This window comes from Xenopus laevis, chromosome 1S, assembly GCF_017654675.1.
Source record: "Xenopus laevis strain J_2021 chromosome 1S, Xenopus_laevis_v10.1, whole genome shotgun sequence".
NCBI classification, from domain to species: Eukaryota; Metazoa; Chordata; class Amphibia; order Anura; family Pipidae; genus Xenopus; species Xenopus laevis.
Window position 1 is genome coordinate 61910933 of NC_054372.1, and position 14170 is coordinate 61925102.

Below are 14170 nucleotides of genomic sequence, written 5' to 3' on the forward strand. Positions count from 1 at the left end.
TGTGTAAACAATTTCCCATATTTAGGGTCAGATTTTAAAACCCCCCAGTATTTAATTACTGTTTTGCGTATAGCATTAGCATGGGTGTCATACGTCGTAATAAATGGGATCCTTCCTTGACCTTTAACCCCCTTTGTATTCCTTTCTAGAGTTTTCTGTCTCTGGACTTTTTTCACCTCCTCCTTCATTTGCAGCATACTTTCCTCCTTGTACCATCATTAGACATTATTCTGCGAACCCTGGTCAGTTGGCTGCGTGGCAACCCTTTAAACAATTCTGGAGGATGAAAACTGGTGGCTTTTAACAGATTATTTCTATCCGTACTTTTTTTGTACAGGGAAGTTTCAAACTTTCCCTTCGAATACGTGATGTTCACCCAGTGCCAAAGGCAGCCATGCACACCCAAGCCATCACACTGCCTCCGGCCATTTTTTATATATGATCTGGCATGCTTTGGATCATGAGCTGTTCCCTGCCTCCTTCATACTTTTTTCTTGCCATCATTCTGGTAGAGGTTGATCTTGGTTTCATCTGTCCAAAGAATGTTTTTCCAGAACTGTGCTGGCTTTTTAGATTTTTTTTTAGCAAAGTCCAATTTAGCCTTTCTATTCTTGATGCTTATGAGTGGCTTGCACCTTGCAGTGCACCCTCTGTATTTACTTTCATGCAGTCTTCTCTTTATGGTAGACTTGGATATTGATACGCCTACCTCCTGGAGAGTGTTGTTCACTTGTTTGGCTGATGTGAAGGGGTTTCTCTTCACCATGGAAATGATTCTGTGAATATCCACCACTGTTGTCTTCCATGGACATCCAGGTCTTTTTGCATTGCTGAGTTCACCAGTGCTTTCTTTCTTTCTCAGGATGTACCAAACTGTAGATTTTACCACTCCTAATATTGTAGCAATTTCTCGGATGGGTTTTTTCTGTTTTTGCAGCTTAAGGATGGCTTGTTTCACCTGCATGGAGAGCTCATTTGACCGTATGTTGTCTGTACATACAAGCACCCCCCTCAAATCAACTCCAGGGCTTTTATCTGCTTCATTGATAATGACATAACGGAATTGCCCACACCTGCCAAATAGCCTTTGAGTCAATTGTCCAATTACGTTTGAACCCCTGAAATGAAGTGATTGTGTTTAAAAAAGGCTTTATTTCCTCACATTTTTATGCAATCTTTTTGTTCAACCCACTGAATTAAAGCTGAAACTGCATCTGAGTTGTTTCATTTAAAATTCATTGTGGTAATGTACAGAAATATAATTAGAAAAAAAAGTTGTCTCGGTCCAAATATTTATGGACTGTATGTTTGCCATTACATATTACATTCAGTTTTAGTTCAATACAAAATATTCACCAGGAATAACCTTATTTGCATTTATATTTAATATATGTTTTATTTTATTTCCTATGTCGCTTGGCAGTAAAGTACATGAAAGCACAAATTTTCTCCATAACATTGCTTTTGATTTAACTTTTTAAGATAAGATGCATTTTTCTTTGCTGGTCCTTATGCTTCCTTTTATTTATAATTTATTTTCTATTAAAAGCTCCCAGTGAATACATATTGGACAACTTATTGCCATTCCATTAGCTTTGTACTTTATTCTGCCATTGGCATGCCAACACAGTGTTGTTCACGGGTTGCTGTTTATCATTATCATAATATAAAAGATAATTATTCTTTAATGTGAAGTATTAAGGCACTAGGGTGCAATGTAAGTTTGTACCAAGCATATTATCTCAGAGCAGTTGATCATTAGGTCACCTGGTTGAAAGCAAACATCTGACTCGGTGCTGTGGGTTACTATACCTGATGCAAACTATGTGGCTTAGGTCATTGGACTGTTCCATGTCTAAACCATTAGAGTCAGGAGACTTCATGCTGAGAACCTTTATTTTGGTTGTTCAACAGGGATTTGTAATGTGTCATTTTTGGCGATGAAAAGACTAAAATAAAAAATAAACTACTGGAGAGAAAGAAAAGTTAGAGAGTATTTTGTGTCATTTTAGGAGATGAGCTGTGGGGATCAGTATTGTGCAGGACTTATGGGAAAAATAGTTTAGACAGTGCCACTGCCTGATTTACGAAAGCTCAGAATAGTTTTTCCTGCAGTACTCTATTTTTCAGGATCATGGAAGTTCTGAAACCTATTATGCTGACATATGAATAAAGGTATATGTAGTTGTACAGGAGTTTTAGAAAGTTTTCTAAAGTACCTTAATAGTTCACCACTGCTCTCTTTGAATATTGAAATATATCATTAAAATGGCCTTCTGTATGGATTAATATATTAAAGTTATTAGAGTTAGCCCAGCCAGAAAGCTATCCGGGATGGACACAAGCTCTTCATGTTTTCACTGATAGTTTTGGCATATACAAAGAAATGCTTGATACAAAAGAAATCAACAGTCTTGAGTCGTTGGGTAAGTAGGTAAATCAATAATCAGCACTAACTCTTTTATCAGAGATACATGGCAGCAGTGTAAGTGCTCTCCTGCACAGCAGATAAAAGTTAATAGAATTCTCTTTGTGTTATCATGAAACACTGTGTCATCCAAATGCAGCTGTCATCATCACTTTCAACATGGCCTTTTTAAAGTCTCTGGAGGCATACATTTATATATTACCACTTGTTTGATAGCAGTATGATGCTTCATAGCAATAGCATACTTAATCCAGACTTTCTCTAGGCTGTTTATAATTTTTACTATAAACACACATCTGTGTAATGACATTTCAAAGCAGAAACATGCAATTTACCTTAGTATTGTTAGAGCAAGACAGTTTAGTATTTTTTATTAATGCAGCAAAGCTCAAGTGGAACAGTATGTCAGTGCTGAACGCATTGCATTTGTTATTTTACCCTTGAAAATATGAAGTGTCATTGTATCTGTACATATGCTGTAGTCTAGCTTCAGTCACTCTACATTTTGTAATTAGAGACCTACTTTATGTTTATGCTACTTTTTTCTAGGCTAGATTAATCTGGCTTTTTTTTCCCTTCATGCCACATTTGGTCATTTGCCTGTGTGAGTGTCTGTAAATACATGGAATTACTGGATAAGTGGATGGGAATTCCCCTGGGTTAGCTCCAGTTACACCACGAGATTTGCCAGAGGTACTGGCATTGAGTCCACCGTTCCATTACACTGTAACGTTCATGAAGCGCTCAATAATAACAAAGAGTAATTATGTTTAGAAACTAACTGTGTTTTGCTAATGAGAAATCTAGGATTTCAATAAAATTATTTTTTTTTATAAGTATATTGGTATAAAGTGTTTTGGGGCAAGTGCACATATTATGTGCTTACATTAGTTAGTGTATTTCTATATTTGTATATTCATTTGCTTCAAGGACATAAAGGCTTAATTGTAAATGTAGTGCAGTGTAGAAAAAGTGAAATAAGTACCAAGGAAACAGACCCCACGAGGAGGGCACGAAGGGGGCCTGCTTCCATGGTAGTATGCACGCAGTGCGGCAGGGATAGTTGGTGATGCAGGATTGTTGCATGGGAAGGTATGCACAGCAGGAGTGGGGGGATCACGGGTCACCTGCGATTAGGCACATAGGGGACCCAGAATTATTTTTTCTTGCAGGGAGGCCTGGGCCCTCGAAGTTATACCCCTGTGTAGAAACATTTAGAGGTCCACATTTTTCCAATAAAATAGGGTACAAGTTGTGGTCAAAAGCCTGGGATTGCTTTGTCTCCAGCCTGTGACATTAAAACAGCATTAGCATGTGACTCTTTTAGTCTACCTGCTATAGGAACCCCAGAAATATTGTCATGTTCAGGGTGGTGGTAGCTCCAGGGTTCCCCAGCACAAAAAAGCAACCTTGTGCAGACTTGCCATTCACAATGGCGCTGAACTTAACCATATGCAAGTAACTTTTACATTGCTTTAAACACATTTGAATCTATTTTAGCGAGACTGCACTTGTGATCATGTTTTGTGAGTAAAGTCAGAGTAGGCTACCTACGGTACAGGGTAAAATCAGTCAGAAAACCCCCCAGAAGGTCAGCGAGTGATGAATATAATAAAATCTATATAGCAGACTTGAGACATCATCACTGTAGAAACAGTTGGTTCTACATTTAGCACAATAAATTGCTGTACATTAGCACTTGTCCTCAAATATATTGCCTCTTAAGTGGCACAGACAGCTGCTTTATCACAGACTACTGCCTAGAAATTAATTCCTATTCATCCACTTCGGGGAAATTCACCTCAGTTCCAACAAAACCACCGAGACTACTGTGAGTATGCTGTGGGAATTGACATTAAAATTCCTCTCTAAGTCAATGAATTGCAAGCAGTCTGAATGTGTTTCTAGATGAAACGTTTTAGCTTAGATGTGACAGTGACTCAAAGAAAACTGTCCAACAATTACGGCTCCCAACAACTATAATGAATCCTTGCCACTGAGTAAGATAGCACTGCTATTTTATTATTTTTGGAAGTATTTCTTCCAAACTGTGCTACTTTATATTGTATTACATATTTTTTTATGGTATAAGTAAGAAACGTTTCTGCTTAAACTGCTATCCCTTTAAATATGCATTTAATGGCATACTGTACTGCAAATGTAGAAGACATTTTCCTAGCCTATTAGTTAGTTCATATGGAAGGCTAAATGGTTTCATTTATTACACTATATTTCAGTTAGACAAAGCCAGTAGGAATCTCAGTGACACCGATATAGCTAGGGCATGAGTGTCCCTTTTCAAATTTCTAATTATTAATTACAGAATTGGTATAATATAATTGCCTGAAAACAATATTCGCATTAGACTATCATTAGCCTAATTGCTGCAACCTAGTTTAGTTCTACGACATAATAAATGTTGACCCAAAAAGCCAATCATAATATATTTAATTGGATAGACTTTGACAATACCTGTATAAAGTTCATCAAAACATTTTTTTTAACTGGAATGGAAGATTCAGGTATGGGATCTGTTATCCAGAATGCCCAGGACCTCATGCTTTCCGGATAATGGATCTTTCCATAGTTTGGATCTTCATACCTTAAACCTACTAGAAAATCATTTAAACGTTAAATATACCCAATAGGTTGAGTTTAACTCCAATACAGATTAATTATATCTTAGTTTGGATCAAGTACAAGGTACTGTTTTATTATTACATAGAAAAAGGAAATAATTTTTTAAAATATAAAATATAAAATTGAGATAACAGGTCCCATACCTGTACTTGTTAAACTGATATTCATCATGCTAAAAAATATAGCTATCAGAATTGCATTTTTTATATAACAAATAACTAGTGATGGGCGAATTTATTCGCCAGATGCGAATTTATTCGCCAGATGCGAATTTGCGCGATTTGCCGCCAGCGAATAAATTAGCGAAACGCCCGCGAAAATTTGCGGCAAAAATTCAAAAACGGGCACCGGCATCAAAAACGAGACGCAAATTCGCCCATCACTACAAATAACGGTCTTTATTCTCTCTCTCTCTCTCTCTCTCTCTCTCTCTCTCTCGTTATTCCCCAACAATTCCCCTCCCCATATATTGTTTAACATTATGCAATTTTGGATTGAATTGTGATGTTTTGATCCATTTATACAGTATCTAGTAGAATAAAGTCAAAGTCAACTGGACATTTAGAGGGTTTTTTTCTTTTTAAAACATTTCACCACTCCAGTTCCATTCATGTACAAGATTAACACCAGTCATGGTACCATTGTGTCTAGATCACACTTTCACACATCTGTGAGTTTCAGCCAACACCTTACTGAAGTTCATTGGAACCATTGTGATTGGGTGTCTGTGAGTTTACTAACCTCAGGGGTTTAAAAGCCGGGGAATATCCCTACCACTTCAGTTGAAGTGAGGAAACCACTGAGTGGTGAAACGTTTTCAAGAAAAACTCTAACAATGTCCAGTTGACTTTGACTTAATTCTACTAGATACTGCATATGATGACCTGGATATATGAGAATCTTCATAGATACATTTATAATACTTATGACAGCTGGATCCCTGTAAACTTAAAAACATCATTAAAAGAGATTATTACAAAAATAAAATGAAAAGAATTCTCATAGCCAAGTAATCCAGTGACTAAATTAAAACCAAAGCGTGATCAATTAAATGAACTGGGAGTATGCCAAGAATAGATCGAGCTAGAAAATATGAAATATGAATATTATTTGGGGAATAATATGATTTAAACAAAAAACTGTGCGATTCCAGCAATACAAGTTTTTATTATAAAGTGTATCATTTTGTGCACTAAAGATAGACATTACACATAATGTCTAAAATGATCTGAACAAGCAACAAAAAAAATCTTGATAAATAATGGGTATGTGCTGAATCCCAACATGTGACTTTAGCGTTCCGTTATAGACAAATAAAAAGGAATCTATCATGTGATGCCTCTGTATAATTATTTTATTTAACACATCACTGATTAATTAAAATGCAGTGTATTTAAATGTAAATTCATTCTCAATTTTACATTCACATTTATTTATTGTATGCATTTTCATTACATATGGGGATGTCCGTAAGTGAACAAAGCCAAAGCCAAATACTTAGCTCTCACTAATGGGAGACTGACTCCCTTCAGAAATCAACTTTGTAAGTATTAAATCCCTGTAACAATCCTCATATCTGTCTTTCCTTGCCTAAAACATTGAATATTTTATTTGGTCTCTTATTTGGACTCTACATATAATGACTAATTTCTAATGGTGGGGCAAAGTGCAAAAAACAGGTGCTGCCCCTTAGTGTTCAAACACTACAGAAATGGTAAATGAGTCCTGGTAGCATAAGTAAAAAAAAAAAAAGCAACCATTGCAATAGATGTTAAAATATATGCACGTTTTTTCAAGCTTATTAAAACTGTTCAGTTCCAGATGCTGTAGCCTCATTAAAAATAAATAGAAAAGTGTGGTTTTTACTTGTGGCAACTTTTTTTTTCCAGAACAAAACATGATTTTTATTATTCTGAGTTTTTCTTTTAAATATGCTAATGCCAAAGAAAACATGATCGTATAAAAATAGTCATGCATGTTTTATTGTAAGGTTAAAAGTGTATATAGTTAGACAGGGCATTTTATTTTCTTATTAGGCCTAGGACACAATGGGATGATTCAGTCCTTACTCTTGAATCAGCACTCTTCTGCATCTGGAGTGGCTAAGTTGTAGGCAGATGGAGCGGATTTTGGTGCCGAAAAGCATACTCATGCGTTTTAGCCCCAAAATCCCTTCCTTGTGCCTGAACCTGGGGCAACACACTGGTCCGGGGTGCAGGTAAAGAAACGAGCGTAGAAGTTGATTCTTGGCCTGGGTGTAACTGCAGGCTGAGAAACTGCATGCTCTTGGCTTTAATATATAGGGTAGAAGAAACAAAAGGAAGTGGTTGGCCCAAACAAATAGAAAGTTTTGCTTTAAAAAATCAGTAGTACAAATGAGATTTTCACATTGTTATGCTGTAGCTATAAGGGGGAATATGGCTGTATTCCGGTAAAACTGGTGTACTTTAACTTTTACAATCATTGTATGTTTTACAGAGCTTATTTAGCATGAGACATGCTTCTCTCTATGCTCATTTTATGGCCTTGGAGAATAGTGCATTCTGTGTATTCTGGAGATTTCTCTAGGCCATGCCCATTCCAGAACAGACCACACTAGAATCTAAAGCCACATTAGCAGTGTTGGACTGGCCCACCAGGATACCAGGAAAACTCCTGGTGGGCCCAGGTGTCAGTGGGCCCTCATGCTCCTAGACATTTGGCCTATTTCGTGGCCATGGCCTATTTCGATGAGAACAAAGAGGCTAAATAGATAGAATAATAGTTAATAGTATGTAAAGAAAAGAGACTAGGAGAATAGAGATTGAGTGAGGAGAGGAAGAATAATAATACTTAGAGTGGGCCCCTGGTCTAAGGTTTTTGGGTGGGCCCCTGGTGTCCCAGTCAGACACTGCACTTTAGACTAACATACTAGATACAATTTCATATATGTATTCTGCAACATAAATTAATGTACTCCCAGGCTAGTATCCAGTTCCCCCAGCTTGTAATGAGAAGGTAGCAAATAAAGGAAAGTGTCAGGACTGAATTCCACTACATCATTCCCCGCTGGTTGGGGGACAATTATGTTCTAGAAATAAAAGTGAATTGTGTGGGAAAAATACATAAAATACATAGTACATGATGTATACATGTATAGTACATGAAAATTACACACATAAAATTTTTGCATTATTCTTAATATAGGGCTTACATATTCCACAGAATTTAAAGATTATAAATCATTCACATCAATGCCCCAATGGAGCAATAGTCTAAGTTCCCTACACACGATGGTAATTAATTAGGAGATAATTAACCTGCCTGCAGCCTGAATGTTTTTGCAATGGGGGGAGGAAATTGGAAAAAGCCAGCACAAGCATAGGGAGAACATACAAACTCTGAGCAGATAGTACCCTTTCTGGAATCAAAGCTAGGGCTTCTGTAAGGCAGCTGTCCTAACCACTGCTGTACCAAACAATCCCTATTTTAAAGGAAATCACACAGGGACATTTTTGAATGGCATAAAATTGAGAATGGAAATTTTAAGATCCAGCCAGTCCAGAAACCATTAGAGCAACATTAGCTTAGTCTGAGCCACCTGTCTCTAATTTTTAACATCAAAAGGAAAATGAAGTCCCTAGACATTTACTGTCATGCTGCAGCGGGCTGTTGTATATAAAAGCATGCATATGAAAATATATAAAATATCAAAGTCAATAAAACAGAACAGTCACATTTTATGACATTGCTGTCAGTCCTGACGAATAAAATTCTTGGCTGAAGAGTTTTCTGTATTCTGCAAAAATCCTTGTTGCTTTATTTAAAAATATAAGCAGGAAAGTTACTTACTGGATGGCAGCTACATGTTTTTTTATGTACCTTAGAAGTTTCCTTGGAAATACTGACATTCTTTTCATCTTTATTTTTATTTTATTTTAATTTTAGAAAGCCCTCTTTTGGCTGTATATTAGTTTAAATATGAATATTTACACTTCTAAAATCAGGTTTAACGGTTGTTTTACTTATAATATAATTCCCGCTTCTTTCATGAAACACTTATACAGCTATTTAAATAGTATTTTAATAACTGTACTGAAAGAGAATGCCTTTTACAGAAAATCATAGTTCTGCACTGAAATCCATTTTTCAAAAGAGCAAACTGATTTTTTTATATTCAATTTTGAAATTGGACATGGGGCTAAACATATTGTTTCCCAGCTGCCCCCAGTCATGTGACTTGTGCTCTGATAAATTTTAGTCACTCTTTACTGCTGTACTGCAAGTTGGAGTGATATCACCACCCCCCCTTCCAGCCTAACAAAAGAACAATGGTAAGGTAACCAGATAGTAGCTCCCTAACACAAGATAACAGCTCCCTGGTAGATCTAAAAGCAACACTCCATAGTAAAAGCCAAGACCAATGAGACTGATTCAGTTACATTAAGTAGAAGAGATAACAGCCTGCCAGAAAGTAGTTCCATCCTAAAGTGCAGGCACAAGTCACATGACTGGGGCAGCTGGGAAACTGACAATATGTCTACCCCCATGGCAGATTTCAAAATTAAATATAAAAAAATCTGTTTGCTCTTTTGAGAATTGGATTTAAGTGCAGAAGTATGCTGGAGCAGCACTATTAACTGATGCGTTTTGAAAAAAACATGTTTTCCCATGACATAATCCCTTTAAAGGTGAACCACCCAGTTGTTTGATTTGGGGTTTCAGATCACCATACTGCCTATTTTGTGATGACATCTTTTAATAAACCAATTATTGCACCAGCTGTTTTTTTCTATCTAAGCTCTAAGGAGCTACAGATAGCTCTGAAAATGTATAATGAGCAAACATGTTTCTTAAAAAGTTTGCCCATTTATGACTAACCTTGTTCTTGTCTGTTGCTCATTCTACACTGCCTCCTTATAGCCTAAAGATAACTTTGAGATATTTAGCCAAACTACCCATGCTTAAAATGTAGCAAAAAATATCACTGCATGTACTTTATAAGTATAGCCATATTCTCCCTCAGGAAATTTAACCAGCAAAATGGAATTTTTATTTTCTTCATCTTGAAAGAATTGTTAGCTATGCCTACACAGCCACTGTCTAGCCGCAAGCTCCTTTACACCTCCCTTAGGGCTACAATCATGTTTATGATCATTAAATGAAGCCAGAATGGAGAGTGGCCCAGCAGTCTATGGAAAATGCAATATCACTGGGGCGTAGAGAGTCAAGAGCAACTGTAAATAAATGTTTTTTTCATAACCTGTTAGGTTTTCCCCTGTATTAAGAACAGTTTTTTTTTGTAGAATGTTATGGTATAATGGGTCTTTGCTTAATTATACAGTACTTGCCTTATGTTGCTATGTTATAAATAAATATGTTTTATCATTGTGATCAGGAGAAGAACAATGATTAACAAGGGAGAGATTATACATGGATGAATGGTTGTCAGTTGAAACCTTTCAAAGTGAATGCTTGACATTACTGAAATTTTGCAGCCCTGGTTTTGGCATTACTCAATATTTGTGGACTTTATCTATTCATTTTGAACAAGCAATAACTGTTGCATTAATGGAGAACTAAAGCTTAACTACATAAGTAGGCTAGAAATATTGTACATTATGTTTTGGGCTTCTGTCCCAGTCCAATGCAACTACAGCCCTTTAGCAGGGAAGATCTGTGTCTCTAAAGATGCCCCAGTAGCTCCCCATCTTCTTTTCTGCTGATTCACTGCACATGCTCTGTGCTGCTGTCACTTACTAAACTTAGGGACCGACTCAAAATATACAGTACACATAGAATATAAATGTCACAATATAAGGCTGCTTATTAATTAATACAGATAATTACTACATGGCAGCAAAGAAACCAGTGCAACTAGCATCAGAACTTAATAATCAGCCTTCAGCTTATATTACAGGCCAACTTCATTTTCTGTTTGATAATTTGCAACAACCCCCAGTTTAGCTTCTCAACAGCTGCTCAGAGCCCACTGAGCATGTGAGTGTCGCAGACACTTTCCAAGATGGTGACCCCCTGTGACAAGTTTGAAGTCCTGGATCATTGCTGCTATTGACAAGCCGAAACTTTAGGCTGGTGAAATAAGTTTCATATATAAAATATGGCATTTTCAGCCACATTCATTTTTAAAATTTAGTTCTCCTTTAACAATATGCAGTGCAGTGCAAACATAGCAGCATGTGATACAAATGGTAGATTCCAATCTATATTGCTATAAAGAACAAACAGATATATCTTTGTTATACACACACCAGTGTGAACAGAGAGGTCATAAAAAGTGTTAACATGATTGAGTACCTGTACAAAGCTTTTCCCAAACAAAGTGACCTATTTTTTACTTTGAATTCTATATCTTAATACAGATACATGGCTATCATTGATCCTTTGAAGCCAAGGCTTTCTGCTACTTCAACAAAAGTTGTCATCGGAAGCATTTGGATATTTGCCATTTTGCTTGCCTTTCCTCAGTGCCTCTATTCTAAAATCCGAGTGACTCGAACCAGGACTCTATGTATGCTGGTTTGGCCGGGAAAAGATGAAAGACTTACGTACGTATAATCACTTGTGCCTTAGTTTTATATATTATTGTTAATTTCAATTTTGGTTTTTGCTATAAAATCTCAGCTCTATCCACCTTATGCCTTTGTCTAACAATTATTGGCCACTTGCTATTGTACCGAGGCTGTGTGTGTTTACTCTATGCCAGCTCCACAATAAGATATTGGTTTACAGCCATATCAGAATATGTGGACCCTGAGGCATAGATACATATTTGTTTTCCATAAAAATGCTCTGATGAAACCTAATACTTGATATCCTGAAAAACAGCAGGACCTATACTATATAGAGGGGCAAATTCACTAAGATTCATAGTTGCACCAGGCGCAACTTTGCCGCACTTCGCCACACTTCGCCAGGCGTAGTTTCGCCAGCGCTCCGCAAATTCACTAAAATCCGAAGTTGCGCACAGGGGTAGCGTAAGGTTGCGAAGTTGCGCTAGCGTTGATTCGCTAAGCGAAGCGAAGTTACGCTAGCGATGGTTAATTTGCATACACCGCCAAATTCAAATTTCAGTGGAGGAATACGTAGAATCACTACAAATGCCTGGGAAACCTTCAAAACATCAAATAAAAATTTTTTTTTGCCCTACACATGTGCCCACTGTATAGTTAAGTTGCCATGAGTTAGGAAATGTAGGGGGGAAGGAGGGGAGCCCCAAAAAATTTTTCGATCTTTTTCAGCCTATCACCCATGATATAGAGAAAACGCCAGCGTTTTTTGGGACTTAGAAATTTTTTTAACTTTTTTTGAAGCAATCCCTATCTACTCTATTGCGCTTCGCCTGGTCTGAGGTGGCGAAGGAAGTCTAGCGTAAAAGGTAGCGTTCAGTACACTACGCGCGTTAGTGAATTTGTGTAGTTACATCCGTAGCGAAAATTCGTCTGGCGTAAGGGTGCGAAGTAACACTAGCGAATTTATGCCAGCGTTCGTTAGTGAATTTGCGAAGTAACGAAAATGCCCAACGCTAGCGAATTGACGCTAGCGTTCGGCGCTTTGGCGCTTAGTGAATTTGCCCCAGAAGAGTGTTTATGTTTTTGACCATATGGTAAATTAGTGATGCAACATTCACAGTCCTATAGAGTTACAACTCCATTTGTTAAAATGAATGAGCTCATGGCTGAAAAACAGAACAGGTTGCAATACAATGTGCTATGTAGGTCTAACTATTGTCTGCCAAATACGGATGTGCTGTAGAGAAACAAGGGCCCCTGGGATGAGGTTTCTATGGTACCAGCAGAGAGATTCAACATATGCCAAAAGAAACAGAAGCTATCGAAATTTTTTGTTGAAATATTGTGACTTGTTTAATTATGAATCATTACAGATGCCTCGTCTAATTTTATTGCACAGACACTAAAGCTGCTGTTAGTTCTTAAACAAATGTATATAATCCTTAAACGCATGCTGCAACGTCTTTTTCATCTAACTTTTCACTATTAATATTATTTGCTCCCACAAAGGCATTAGTTACGGATATAAATGTAACCATATTCTGTATAAACTGTGCTCATGCCTTCCATTAATACACAACTGTAATTGGTCTGTACATGAAGCACATGATGAAAAAAAAATATCTTAAAATAGGACCTTCATTCCAAGGCAACATGTGTGATTGTAACTTCCCTCATGAGTTATAATATTTATATCCTTGAAAAAGGCCCTAATGTAGGCCGAAACGTCGAATTGATGTACGAATAAGATTTTTTTAATTAAAAAACAGATTGGAGTGCAGGTCTTTATAGAAAATCAATATGAAATATATTTGACCCTGCACCCGTGCTTTCTTCTGAATATATATATATATATATATATATATATATATATATATATATATATATATATATATATATATATACTGTATACTATAACAAACAAGGGAAAGTTGCAATGAGTCTCTATTATGTATAATGTCCTATTATTAGCAACTTTTCAATTAATCTTCATTTTTTAAAAGTTTTCAATCCCAAGTGTAGGGACCCATAGGGTTAATAATATGGATGCACCGAATCCAGGATTCAGTTCCGGATTCGGGCAGGATTCAGCCTTTTTCAGCAGGATTTGGTTTCGGCCCGGAAAAACCGAATCCTAATTTGCATATGCGAATTAGGGTTGGGGAGGGAAATTGCGTTACTTTTTGTCACAAAACAAGGAAGTAAAAAATGTTTTCCTCTTCCCACCCCTAATTAGCATATTAGGATTCAGATTCAGTTCGGTATTCGGTCGAATCTTTCACGAAGGATTTGGGGGTTCGGTCAAATCCAAAATAGTGGATTTGGTGCATCTCTAGTTAATATGCCCCTATGGCTTTAAATCCCTACCCTTCCTCCTTTTCCCTAGTTGCTGGCAAAAGCCAATGTATCTAGTTTACATTTCCCAGTTATTGGCCAAGAGGTGTAATAACCACTTCCTGCCATACTTTAATATTGTATATGGAAAGGGGTGGATCTTCCTTTTGGCTTCTGGTGTCCTTACCAACTGGAAGTTCCCACTGAGCCTGGGTACACCAAGGCCCAGTAAAGCCCTTTAGCCCTAAAGGGACCA

General features: G+C 37.0%; 1 protein-coding gene across 1 annotated transcript in view; it reads left to right on the forward strand.

The window, feature by feature from the left end:
• Positions 1 to 14170, forward strand: part of tacr3.S (tachykinin receptor 3 S homeolog) — a 75127-nt gene that overhangs the window by 22771 nt on the left and 38186 nt on the right. The window contains exon 2 of the mRNA XM_018243388.2: positions 11431 to 11616. Within this exon, the coding sequence (XP_018098877.1) occupies positions 11431 to 11616 (186 nt within the window). The remainder of the gene's footprint in view (positions 1 to 11430; positions 11617 to 14170) is intronic.